At 48.0% G+C, this 12,957-nt stretch overlaps 1 protein-coding gene across 7 annotated transcripts in view; it reads left to right on the top strand.

Annotated features, from left to right (window-relative positions):
* The window catches only part of RBM10 (RNA binding motif protein 10), a 30,201-nt gene extending 18,027 nt beyond the window's left edge, over window positions 1–12,174 (top strand). For 3 of the 7 annotated variants that reach the window (XM_077145348.1, XM_077145346.1, XM_077145344.1), the window contains 17 exons: window positions 1,813–1,873; window positions 2,022–2,198; window positions 2,579–2,739; window positions 2,936–3,033; window positions 3,118–3,205; window positions 3,854–4,040; window positions 4,147–4,289; window positions 4,411–4,528; window positions 4,618–4,709; window positions 4,813–4,977; window positions 10,420–10,569; window positions 10,665–10,730; window positions 10,814–11,002; window positions 11,079–11,153; window positions 11,420–11,526; window positions 11,605–11,734; window positions 11,840–12,174. In XM_077145348.1, the coding sequence (XP_077001463.1) occupies window positions 1,813–1,873; window positions 2,022–2,198; window positions 2,579–2,739; window positions 2,936–3,033; window positions 3,118–3,205; window positions 3,854–4,040; window positions 4,147–4,289; window positions 4,411–4,528; window positions 4,618–4,709; window positions 4,813–4,977; window positions 10,420–10,569; window positions 10,665–10,730; window positions 10,814–11,002; window positions 11,079–11,153; window positions 11,420–11,526; window positions 11,605–11,734; window positions 11,840–11,965 (2,133 nt within the window). In that variant the 3' untranslated portion in view covers window positions 11,966–12,174. The remainder of the gene's footprint in view (window positions 1–1,812; window positions 1,874–2,021; window positions 2,199–2,578; window positions 2,740–2,935; window positions 3,034–3,117; window positions 3,206–3,853; window positions 4,041–4,146; window positions 4,290–4,410; window positions 4,529–4,617; window positions 4,710–4,812; window positions 4,978–10,419; window positions 10,570–10,664; window positions 10,731–10,813; window positions 11,003–11,078; window positions 11,154–11,419; window positions 11,527–11,604; window positions 11,735–11,839) is intronic. The other 4 variants (XM_077145347.1, XM_077145345.1, XM_077145343.1 and 1 more) reach the window with 3 other exon arrangements.
* Window positions 12,175–12,957: the final 783 nt, after the last annotated feature.

Below are 12,957 nucleotides of genomic sequence, written 5' to 3'. Positions count from 1 at the left end.
ACATTTAACCTCTCTTTGGCTCACTTAAGCTATCTCTAAAATGGAAATAATAATGATACCTCTCCCCAGAGGTGGTTGGGAGGATTAAAATATGTTGATGTATGGGGAGCGCATATAAACCTGGCTCACAGTTAACACTGTGTATGTGTAGTTAGCTCTTGTTATGAAAGAAAAGCACAGGCTGCTCTGAGAGCCCATATCAGGTGACCCAAACTAGGAGGCCACTCTACCAAAGCCACATCAAAGCTGAAACCTGAAGGCCTAGGATGTGGGTTTTGTTGTCATCTCCATATTACAGTTGAGGATTCTAAGACTTAGCGAGGTGGAATTATGGGTGAGCCTTTAGCCGTGACTTGATCACAGGGGTCATGGATGCTACGGTGGGCTTAGGGCTTCCCTTGGGGCTGTTCCTTGGTGTCAGCCTTAAAATCAACCTCAAGCCAATCTTGTGGGTCTACCTTCTGCAGCCATCTGTTGCTCCTGAACCTAAGGGGAAGACTGAGAGCTTATGGAGGCATTTACCTTCTTCCTAAGAAAGGTTCTGCCTAGTAAGGAGGAGTGACAACTGTTTGTATTAAAAAGAAAAAAAAAGACAAAAAGTACTCTCAGAGGGTGGGTGTTCAGTGGAGAGGTAGGGACAAAGTGATAGCAGAACCCCATCCCTCCTATATTTTCAGATACTCCTCGAAACCAGGGAATTATCTTCGACTCCTTCCCCTCCTTTATCCCCCGCATCCTGTTGGTCACCAGGTCCTGTCGCTTCCATCACAGAAATGCCACCTTCCCTCCCTTGCCATTTCCGCTGCTCATGCCAATCCTCACGCCCTCTCACCCAGACAATCGCCGCGGACCCCTCTCTGGTATGCTGGCTTCCTGCCTCTTTCTCCTGCCCTCTCACCTATAACATTCTTAAAAACCAGCGCTGACCACATCCCTCCTTCTCTGCTTAAAACCCCTATAACTTTGAGCTTAGGCATGAAGATTCTCCATAATCTGGCATCATCTTCCCTCTCCAGCCTCAGCTTCTGCCTCTCCCCTTACCCTCCTATACCAGCTATGGAAGATCTGTTGTTCCTTCAGCTGGGAGTCCCTTCCTGGGGGCTAGAGGGGTGGGGGACTTCTAGGCATCCCATGTGCCACTCTCCCTGACTATCCTCAGCTGAGTGAGCTATACTCCCTCTTGGTGTGTTTCCCTCCCCAAGTCCCCTGTTAGTAGACAATCCACACAGATTGACCTGCTCCTCTGTATGCTCCATCTACCTTCTTGCTATTAGGCCATGAAGGCAGAGGCCACTTCCTTGGCATATGGGGCAGAGCCTGGCACAGGATCAGTGCTTGTTAACCTGATTTTGGACCTGAGATACAAGTGTGGTGGAAACTGAGGGTCTCCAGAGGCTGGAATATCTAATATCTCAAGAACAGCAGGATCCAAACCAGTCCGAGAGATAAAGGCTGGGTAGGGGTCTGGAAAGAGACAGGCAATTGTAGGGACAGAAACACTGAAGGTTTCTGAACAGGGAAGCACGTTTTGGGAAGAAAAGACCTACTAAAAGGATTGGGGTGGGGGAGGGAGAATTTGTTTCCCAAATTGAGGGGTGGCACTAAGGACAAATTTGAGACCATGTAAAGGGAAGATTCAGTGGACCGAGAATAACAGCACAAGTCCCAGAGCTCCCTGCCATCCCTGAACCTGGGACCCCTCCCCTTCCTCCTGGGGCATTGCGGGGTTCCCTGGGGGAATCTCTGGATCCAAGTTCAGATGGGGCACTGGAAAGCCGTACTCTCTCTCATGGCCTGGCCTGTGTCTCACAGTGTGGAGTTCAGAACTTCAAACGACGCGAGAAGTGCTTCAAATGTGGTGTGCCCAAGTCAGGTGAGGCCCTCCTACTTCCACCCTACTTCCTGGGGCGTTGGTGGGTAGAAGGGTGAGGGGCCATAGTTTAGGAGTTGGTATGCAGAGAAGGGTGACAGTCATGGAGTTTCCCCTTTGTCACCAGCCTGTCCTCTACCACCCTTGACAGAGGCAGAGCAGAAGCTGCCCCTCGGCACAAGGCTGGATCAGCAGACGCTGCCACTGGGTGGACGAGAGCTAAGCCAGGGTCTGCTCCCCTTGCCGCAGCCCTACCAGGCCCAGGGAGTGATGGCCTCCCAGGCCCTTTCACAGGGCTCAGAGCCAAGCTCGGAGAATGCCAATGACAGTGAGTCTGTTGTTTCTTCCTCTTCTTCTGCATCCTAGGGTATCTGGGCTGGGTTCTCCAAGGCCAAAGAAATATTGGTGACCAGGAATTAGTCCTCTTGGAGGTCTCTGCTTGGTGGGGTGACAGACATGTGACATAGGGAGAGCAGAAGGAGGAGCACTGCCTGATTCGACTTTGAGGGTGTGCTGGGAAAGTTCTCAGCAGAAGAGTGATTGAGCTAAGAATTGGACTGACAAAAGAGTTTATCCAGGAGGAACAGGTGAGAAGAAGCAGCAAGTGCCAAGGCATGGAGACCAGAAAAAGACAGCAGAGAGCCACCAAAGGGTGGGTCTGAAACAGAATATCTGGGTTGTCTCCTAATTCTGGGCCCCTTCCCACAGCCATCATTTTGCGCAACCTGAACCCACATAGCACCATGGACTCCATCCTGGGGGCCCTGGCACCCTATGCAGTGCTTTCTTCCTCCAATGTACGTGTCATCAAGGACAAGCAGACCCAACTGAACCGTGGCTTCGCCTTCATCCAGCTCTCCACCATCGTGGTGAGGGCGGCACAGGGGGGGGGCCGGGCAGCCAGGGTCCCGGCCCCCGGGGTGGCTGGGAGGGCCCTCCGGGACCGGGAGAAGAGACCTTTACCCCAGCCCTCCCACCGCGGCCCCAAGCCTGGAAATGGGACAATGGAGCCGGGGGCCTCCCCGGGCCTGACCCTTCTGCCCCTACCCACTTTCCTTCCTACAGGAAGCAGCCCAGCTGCTACAAATCCTGCAGGCCCTGCACCCACCACTCACCATCGACGGCAAGACCATCAATGTTGAGTTTGCCAAGGGCTCTAAGAGGTCAGCAGCCCCCATGTCCCTTCCTGTCTTGACCCCCAGCTTAGAGCTTCCCACCTCACTCCTGGTCTCTAATGTCCTTTCCAGGGATATGGCCTCCAATGAAGGCAGTCGCATCAACGCTGCCTCTGTGGCCAGCACTGCCATTGCTGCAGCCCAGTGGGCCATCTCACAGGTACTCAGACTCCCCTCGGTTCCCCAGCCTCCTGATAACCTGGGCTCCCTTTACCCTCCTGCACTCTCTCTGCAAAGAGGAGGTCTAACTTGCTATCTCTGGACCCAAAAACCTCTTACAGTGGCTGGCATGGGCTTTGGGGGCCCATGCCAGTCCTGTGAACCCCTCTCTCTACCCTCCTCCTCCCAGTTCTAAACATCCCTGGTACATTCCCACTCCAGTCCTAATTACAGCTCCCTTCCTAGTCATCTCCCATACTTACATTTACAGTACCATCATGGCTATTTTTCTATTGTATTTGGTGTTTTTTTTTTCTTATTGCCCTGATTTGTTACATCTTCTTTAATGAAAAAGAAATTTATAAGTGTTGAAAAGAAGATTGGGGGAAGAGGGGAAAAAAAAAGAAATGGGAGGTTGGTATCTTCCTTGGTCGAACACACAAATACATGCCACACATACCACAGACACCATTATCAGCTCTGGGACCATTCTTTTCAGTCTTGTTTTTGTCATTGACCTGTTTCACTGCTGGGCAACCCTCAAGTTTCACTTGTTATAGGCCCTAGCCCCACCTGTGGGTCGGATATTCCTTAGAAGGCTCATCACTCCCTCTCCTGTTCTAATGAGCCCCTCCCACCTGCCCCTCAGGCCTCCCAGGGTGGGGAGGGTGCCTGGGCCACCCCCGAGGAGCCGCCGGTCGACTACAGCTACTACCAACAGGATGAGGGCTATGGCGGCAGCCAGGGCACAGAGTCCTCCCTCTATGCCCATGGCTACCTCAAGGGCACCAAGGGCCCTGGCATCACTGGAACCAAAGGGGACCCAGCCGGAGCAGGTGAGCCCCAGCATCTCTCCCCAAGCCCATGGTGGGGTCCGGCAGGCATTGGGTCCTTGCCGCACCATTCACAGACATTCTTCTCCCTCCCTGGCCCTTTTTGCAGGTCCTGAGGCCTCCCTAGAGCCTGGGGCAGACTCTGTGTCACTGCAAGCTTTCTCCCGCGCCCAGCCTGGTGCTGCCCCCAGCATCTACCAACAGTCAGCAGCCGAGGTGAGCAGCAGCCAGGGCACTGTTCCCAACAGCCAGGTGAGTAAGCTCCAGAGTTAGCCTGGGTAGGGAAGTGGGCAGGCCAAGAGGGTATCCTGGGTGGGTAGGTGTGGCATTGGCAGACACTGAATCCTGTTCCTCTGTCTGACCCCATAACCAGTCATACACAATTATGTCACCTGCTGTGCTCAAATCTGAGCTCCAGAGCCCCACCCATCCCAGCTCTGCTCTACCACCAGCTACCAGTCCCACTGCCCAGGAGTCCTACAGTCAGTACCGTGAGTAGCCATGGCTTGTGGGTAGGGGGTAGAGAGTTTCATAACAAAGCAGGGAGGAGTGTGAACTTCCCCCTCTTCTCACCCCCAAGCTGTCCCAGATGTCTCCACCTACCAGTATGATGAGACATCCGGCTACTACTATGACCCTCAGACCGGCCTCTACTATGACCCCAACTCCCAGGTGATTGGGAGGCCCAAGGAGGGGGTGGGGGGTCAGGTGGCAGCTGGCTCTGAAGTTTCCCTTCTCGTCTTCCCTCATGCCCCCTCACCCTCCCCTCCCACAGTATTACTACAATGCTCAGAGCCAGCAGTATCTGTACTGGGATGGGGAAAGGCGGACCTATGTTCCTGCCCTGGAGCAGTCAGCCGATGGGCATAAGGAGACAGGGGCACCTTCAAAAGAGGGCAAAGAGAAGAAGGAGAAACACAAAACTAAGACGGCCCAACAGGTAAACACTGCGGAGGTCCAGCAGTCACAAAGCTGACTGTTCATTGTCTTCCAGTGACCACATCTGTCATCTAATGCCCTCTACAGCTAAGGGAGATGGGTGGTGAAAGAACATGTAAATGTGCAGTAATTGTAGTCAAGAGAGACCAGACCCCTGGCCCTGGCGTGGCTCTGCTTTTTTGCTGTGTGACCTGGAACCAAGGCTGTTTCCTCAGAACATAGTAGGGCTAGCCCACCTCCCTAAGGTGGCCTGTGTCATCCATGAGAGTCCTGTCTGCTTTCCTCTGCCCCCCACGGGGAACCCTCGCATGCTGCTGGTGGGCATGAGAACTAGCGTGGGCATGCCTGAAGCCAGGGTGGCCCTGCCTCTGGAAATTAACCAGCACATATGCTCATTTGGACCCAGTAAACCCCATTGATGGGTGTGTGTGTCTGTGTGTGTGTGTATCCATCCCAGAGAAATTCCCATGGGCCCTTAAGTGGGTGAGAAGGAGACTAGCCATTGCTGTGTTTTATAGTGAGCAGCTCAAGGGAACCTCAGTGTCTATGGAGAAAGAATATGACAGTCTAGGTGCAGCATTTAGAAGCTAGCACTTGATGTTTCCTTGGCAACCTGGTGAATTCTAAAAATGGTGGTGTTGGGGAGGGCGGGAACAGAATGTGGTATGTGGCATAGAATCACAAACTTACGTTAGAATTACACACAGATAAAACAATTCCTAAGCATTTTTAATTTCCCTCTGAGCATTGCCTTTATTGCATCCCTTCTTTTTGTGTGTTGAATTTTCATTCATTTCAAGACATTTCCTAATTTTCCTTGTGATTTCTTTGACCTGTTGGTTTTTCAGTATATGTTGATTTCCACATATATGTAAATGTTCCAGTTTCCTTCTGTTATGATTACTAGCTTTAGTGTCCGAGATGATACCAGGTTCCTTGACCCAGTAAAGAACATACTTTGTATGATTTCAGTAATTTAAAAACTTAACTACAATTTGATTTGCGGCTTAATGTGTAGTCTATTCTAGAAAATGTTCCATGTGTACTTGAGAAGAACATGCATTCTGTTGTCGTTGGGTAGGGTGTTCTATATGTGCCCCTTAGGTCTAAGGGGTTAATAGTGTTTAAGAGCTCTATTTCCTTATTGACCTGCTTAGGTGTTCTATCAATTACTGAAAGTGGTGTCTTGAAGTCTCCAACTATCATTGTAGAACTGCTGTTTCTCCCTTCAGTTCTGTCAAGTTTTGCTTCATATATTGGGGCTCTGTTGTGAGGTGTATATACATTGGCAATCTCCTTGCTGAATTGAAATTTTTATCCATATATAGTATCCTTCTTTGTCTCTAGTACTCTTTTTTTACTTAAAGTCTATTTTGTCTGATCATATAGCCACTCCAGTTACTATTTGCATGAAATATCTTTTTCCACTCTTTCACTTTCAACCTCTTTGTAAATCTCTTGTGGGCAGTATATAAATGGATCTGCTTTTCCATCCGGTCTACAAATTTCTGTCTTTTAATAGAAGAATTTAATCCATTGATATTAAAGGTAATAAAAAAGAAAGACTTCACTTCTGCCATTTAACTATTTGTTTTCTTTATGTCTTGTATGGTTTTTGTTTCTCAATTACTCCATTACTGCCTTTTTTGTATTTAGTTGTTCTTTTGTCTTCTTTCCTTTTCTCTCTGTTTTTTTAAGTTATTTTCTTTGCGGCTACCTTTGTAATTACAATTAACATCTTAAACTAATAATAGCCTAGTTCGAGGAGCATCAACCTAGTTTTTTCATAGTACGCAAATTCTATTCCTATGTATCCTTGTGTCTCCCTCTTTATGTTGTTACTGTTTCAGATTACAGGTACATTATATCACAGATACATTTATGCCCATTAACAGAATTAAAATGTTACTTTACTTGTTTGCCGATAAAATTATATGAGGGGAAAAGCAGCTACAAACCAAAATTCAGTAAGGCAGGACTTTAAGTTTACCTATGTAGTTCCCTTTGCCAGTGTAATTTCTTCTTATGCTTTCTAATTATTGCCTAATGTCCTTTTGTTTCAGCCTGAAAGACCCCCTTTAGCACTTCTTGTAGGGCAGGTCTTCTGGTAATGAACTCTTTCAGCTTTTGCTTATCTATAAATACCTTAATTTTGCCTTTGTTTTTGAAACATAATTTTGCTGAATAAAGAATTTTGCTGATTGAGTTTTTTTCCTCAAGGACTTTAAATATGCTATCCTATTGTCTTCTGGCCTCCATGGTTTCTGTTGAGAAATATACTTTTATCTTATTGGGGATCTCTTGTATGTAACATTTCTTCTCTCTTGCTGCTTTCAAAATCCTTTCTTTTGTCTTTTTTTTTTCCTTTTAAAAAGTTGGCTCATCTGAGGAACTCAGATTCTTTTTTTTTGTTACTGCATTTTTTTATTAATTAAAAATTAACAACAAACAAAAACATTAACGTATCATTCTATTCTACATATATAATCAGGAATTCTTAATATCATCACATAGTTGCATATTCATCATTTCTTAGAACATTTGCATCGATTTAGAAAAAGAAATAAAAAGACAATAGAAAAAGAAATAAAACGATAACAGGAAAAAAAAAGATTATACATACCATACCCCTTACCCCTTGCTTTCATTTATCACTAGCATTTCAAACTAAATTTATTTTAACATTTGTTCCCCCTATTATTTATTTTATTCCATATGTTCTACTCATCTGTTGATATGGTAGACAAACGGAGCATCAGACACAAGGTTTTCACAATCACAGAGTCACATTGTGAAAACTATATCATTGTTCAATCATCATCAAGAAACATGGTTACTGGAACAAAGCTGTACATTTTGGGGCAGTTCCCTCCAGCCTCTCCACTACATCTTGAGCAGCAAGGTGATATCTACTTAATGCGTAAGAGTAACCTCCAGATAACCTCTCGGCTCTGTTTGGAATCTCTCAACCATTGACACTTTGTCTCATTTCACTCTTACCCCTTTTGGTCGACAAGGTTCTCTCAATTCCTTGATGTTAATTCTCAGCTCATTCTAGGGTTTTTCTCAGTCCCTTGATGCTGAGTCTCAGCTCATTCCAGGATCTCTGTCCCACATTGCCAGGAAGGTCCACACCCCTGGGAGTCATGTCCCATGCAGAGAGGGGGAGGGTGGTGAGACTGCTCGTGTTGGCTGGAGACAGAGGCCACATCTGAGCAACAAAAAAGGCTCTCCTGGGGGTGGTGACTCTTAGGCCTAAATTTTAAGTAGACTTGACCTATCCTTTGTGGGGTTAAGTTTCATATGAACAAACCCCAAGACTGGGGGCTCAGCCTACAGCTTTGGTTGTCCACGCTGCTTGTGAGAATATCAAGAGTTCAACTTGGGGAAGTTGAATTTCTCCCTGCTCTCCCCGAAGGGGGCTTTGCAAATACTTTTCCACTCACTGATCGAATCACTCTGGGATTCATCGGGACATCACTCTGGACAAACCAACAAAATCTCATGTCCTACCCAAGATTCCAAGTACTTACAGCGTTCATTCAAACTATCTACATAATTATCTTTTGATTTTGACAATTTTGCAATCTTGGTGTAGATCTCTTAGGGTCTATCTAGCTTAGAGTTATCTTCCTGGATATGTACATTTATTGTCTTTCATTAGATTTATAAAGTTTTCAGCCATTGTTTCTTCAGATACTTTTTCAGCGCCTTTCTCTCTCTCTTGTCCTTCCAGAACTCCAGTGATGTGTATGTTGGTACACTTGGTGGTGACCCACAGATCCCTTGGTCTCTGTTCTTTTTTTTTTTTCATTATTTGTTCTACTCCTCACTGAATAATTTCTATTGTCTTATGTTCAAGTTCACTGAGTCTTCTCTTCTGCCTCTTTAAATCTGCTACTGAATCATCCAATGTGTTTTTTCATTTCAATTACTATAATTTGCAGCTTCAAGATTTGTTTCATTTTTATAATTTCCATCTATTTTGTTCAGATGTTTTCCTAATTTCCTTTAGTTCTTTGTATATGGATTCCCTTAGCCATTGAGTATATTTAAGACACTTGATTTTAAAGTATTTCACTAATAGTTCCAATGTATGAGCATCCTCAGGGATGGTTTCTGGCAGATTCTTTTTTTCCTGTGAATGGGCCATACTTTCCTGTTTCTTTATGTATTTATAAATTTTTTATTGAGAACTAGACATTCTGAGTATTATGTTGTTGTAACTCTGGAAATTTTATCTCCCTATTTGTGAGTTTTCCAAATGACTTTTGCTCTCAAACAGGGAATGAAAAGGGTCAAGAGGAAGAAAAAAATAGGTTATAGGTAGTACATCTTTAAGACTTCTGCCACTTTTCTCTGGCGGGGTAGGGGTTGGAACAATGGCTGCCTTCAGAGCCCTTTCCCAGTAATCTGAAATAGCTAGTCCAAAGCAGTGATCGGCAGTCAGATCATACACCCTGGATTCTGGAGGGCTAGGTCCTTATAGCCTACCCAACAAGGCACTAGCAAGCTGCACCAGGAGTCTAAGCTCCAGTTCCCAGTGTTACCTGACATAAGGCTGGGAAATAGGGGATGGTACATGCTGCGGGGAGGATGAAATTCACTGATATTTACTACAGTTTACCATCTTCTTCATCCGGTTCTTCCCAGCATGCTGCACAACTCTTTTGGAACTAGACCCAGAGTTCCAAAAGAGTTGATTCTAGCAGTTCTTGCCAGTTCAGTAGTATTGTTTTGGTGGAGGGACTGATTTCTGGAGCTTCTTATTCTGCCATCTTCCCACAATCCTCCCCCAGATCTATGCATTTTAGAATGATAAAATGAAACAGACAATAAGCATAATAGTGTGAGTGCCTCTCAGGAGGATGGGAGCACAACAGGAAGGGGGCCTTGATGAAGAGCAGTGATAGCAGTCTGACAGAGACATATGGACTTTCACCACCACCTCTCACCTTCTGTTTATTCTACCTCCCAGATAGGGTAGGCCCACCACTCTACCTGTAATGCTTCTGCCGCCTTGTAGTTGCAAACCACAAGAGCTAGAGGGGGTGGGAGGGGTGTTAGGAGATGAGGGCATGAGAGGTCACACTGCACTGAGCCTTGGAGGCCATCATCATGAGTTGGGATGGAAAGTTATGGAAGACTTTTGAGGAAGTTGTATTTGGAGTTGGGGCCTAGTGTATATTTTTTAAGAGTGCTCTGCTGTGTGAGAGAGGCAAGAATGGGAAGCCAGAGACCAAGTGAAGTCTGTTGCCATAGTTCAAACTAGAGAAATGTGATAGTGGTCAGGGATGACTTTGAGGCTATGGGGAAAGAAAGGGTGGTAGACTGCTGGAAGGGCAGTGGATCAGTTTGGGGGGGTTGGTGATACAAGGAATACATGGTTCCTGTGACTAGGGAGCCCCAGGTGCCCAACCTTTACCCCTACACTCACCCCTAGATTGCCAAGGACATGGAACGGTGGGCCCGCAGCCTCAATAAGCAAAAGGAAAATTTCAAAAACAGCTTCCAGCCCATCAGCTCCCTGCGAGATGATGAAAGGCGGGAGTCAGCCACTGCAGATGCCGGCTATGCTATCCTTGAGAAGAAGGTATGTTGTGACCATCTATCTGCCACCCCCACCCCCAGTTTTATCCTGCAGTCCTTTTGTGGAGTCCCTGAAATTTATTTGTCCCTCTACCTTAGGGAGCATTAGCTGAGAGGCAGCATACCAGCATGGACCTCCCGAAACTGGCCAGTGACGACCGCCCAGTGAGTGTCCAGGGGAGAAAGAAGAGCAGGGGTTTGTGATAGAGCAAGGCCTGACCCCCATCCCTTATCGTCATCTTCTACAGAGCCCACCACGGGGGCTAGTGGCAGCCTACAGTGGGGAGAGTGACAGTGAGGAGGAGCAGGAGCGTGGGGGCACCGAGCGGGAGGAGAAGCTCACTGACTGGCAAAAGCTGGCTTGCCTGCTCTGCCGGCGTCAGTTCCCTAGCAAGGAGGCACTTATCCGGCACCAGCAGCTCTCGGGACTCCACAAGGTGAGCCACAAGGAGGGTGGGCAGGGAACCCTAGGGCCTGATACACCCCAGCAGCTAACTCCTCCTGTTCTTGCAGCAAAACCTTGAGATTCATAGGCGAGCCCACCTGTCAGAAAATGAGCTGGAAGCACTAGAGAAGAATGACATGGAGGTGAGGTCACACCCATTCCTGGGCTTCATCTCCATCCACAAAATCCCCATCCCCTCAAGCAGCTGGACTTTTCAAGTTCTTCCAAATCCTCCCACCCTGGTTGTTTGCTCCCACAATGTCTTATCCCTCAGGACCAGGAACATCTCATCCGATTGAGCTCCCCATGGGTTCCAGGTCTTGTTCCCCCTATCTCCCTGCCCCTCTCCCCAACCTACTATGCATAGTGACCATCTCCCCACAATTCACACACACACAAAAACTTGCAGCAAATGAAGTACCGGGACCGTGCAGCTGAACGCAGGGAGAAGTATGGCATCCCTGAGCCGCCAGAGCCCAAGAGAAGGAAGTATGGTGGCATGTCTACGGCCTCTGTGTAAGTGTCCAGGGCCAGGTGAAGAGGGCCTGGAGGCTAGCAGGCTGATCATTCACACTGTACTATTGTCCTCTGCAGGGACTTTGAGCAGCCCACGCGAGATGGGCTGGGCAGCGACAACATTGGCAGTCGCATGCTCCAGGCCATGGGCTGGAAAGAAGGCAGTGGCCTGGGCCGCAAGAAGCAGGGCATTGTAACGCCCATTGAGGTGAGGCTTCCATGATCCTACCCCCCATCCCCAGTCCTCCCTACTACAACCCCATTTTGCCCCCATCTCCCCACTAAACTGACAGAACCTGTCTCCTTCATACAGGCCCAGACCCGGGTACGGGGCTCTGGCCTGGGTGCCCGGGGCAGCTCCTATGGGGTTACTTCAACAGAGTCCTATAAGGAGACACTGCACAAGACAATGGTGACGCGCTTCAATGAGGCCCAGTGAGCAACCAGGAGATCAATTTCTGCATATGTTGGGTGTCCATCCTGGGGCAGGGGAGGATGAAATTTTGGATAGTCTGAGGAGTCCCTACTTCTACCATCCAGCCCACTCCCCACCCAGGGAGGCCTGACCAAATCACACTTTGAGCTGGTGATTTTTATTGAAAAATTGGGCTGGGATCATGTTCTTTTTATAATAAAAGCTGAAAAGTCTACAGCTTGCATGTCTCTCTTTTTCCTCTTGTCCCCATATTGACAGGGACACAAACACAGATAGATGTTCAAGGGACCTTGTCAGGCTGAGGTGCGGGGCAGTGGTGGTACATGGTGACTATCAGCTCATTGGGAAGGTGGGGACAATGTGGGGTTCTGGCTGGTGCCCCCAAGACCCTGGTTACAGCCTCTCACCATTGTCAGGGTCCAGCAGGCCGTTCTGTACCAGGAAATCCAGCACCACCAGGGTACCATTGGGCTTGAAGTACCCCTAGATCTGCCTCTACAGAACCAGGAACTCAGAATACCCCCATCCCTGGCCTCATAGCCCCCCAGCTGCTCTTGATACACAATCTGGAGTCTACACTGTACGTTGCCATCCTTGGGCCTGGGTACAGTAAGTAACGTTGGGCATCTCCAAGTCAATACGGCAGGCACTGTCAAATCAGTTCCACTGCCCTAGACAGGCTAATGACCCCAGGGGGTTTGAGATAGAGAAGGCTGTCTTGACATGGAGGTGAGGTCACACCCATTCCTGGGCTTCCATCTCCATCCACAAAATCCCCATCCTCGAGCAGCTGGATTTTTCAAGTTCTTCCAAATCCTCCCACTCTGGTTGTTTGCTCCCACAATGTCTTATCCCTCAGGACCAGGGACACCTCATCCAATTGAGCTCCCCATGGCTTCCAAGTCTTGTTCCCCCTATCTCCAGGAACTCAGAATCCCCCCATCCCTGGCCTCATGGCTCCCCAGCTGCACTTGATCCACAATCTGGAGTCTAAA

This window comes from Tamandua tetradactyla, chromosome X (genome assembly GCF_023851605.1).
Source record: "Tamandua tetradactyla isolate mTamTet1 chromosome X, mTamTet1.pri, whole genome shotgun sequence".
Taxonomy (NCBI): domain Eukaryota; kingdom Metazoa; phylum Chordata; class Mammalia; order Pilosa; family Myrmecophagidae; genus Tamandua; species Tamandua tetradactyla.
Note: the sequence above shows the minus strand (reverse complement) of the source record. Positions and strands in the feature narration are given on the sequence as shown.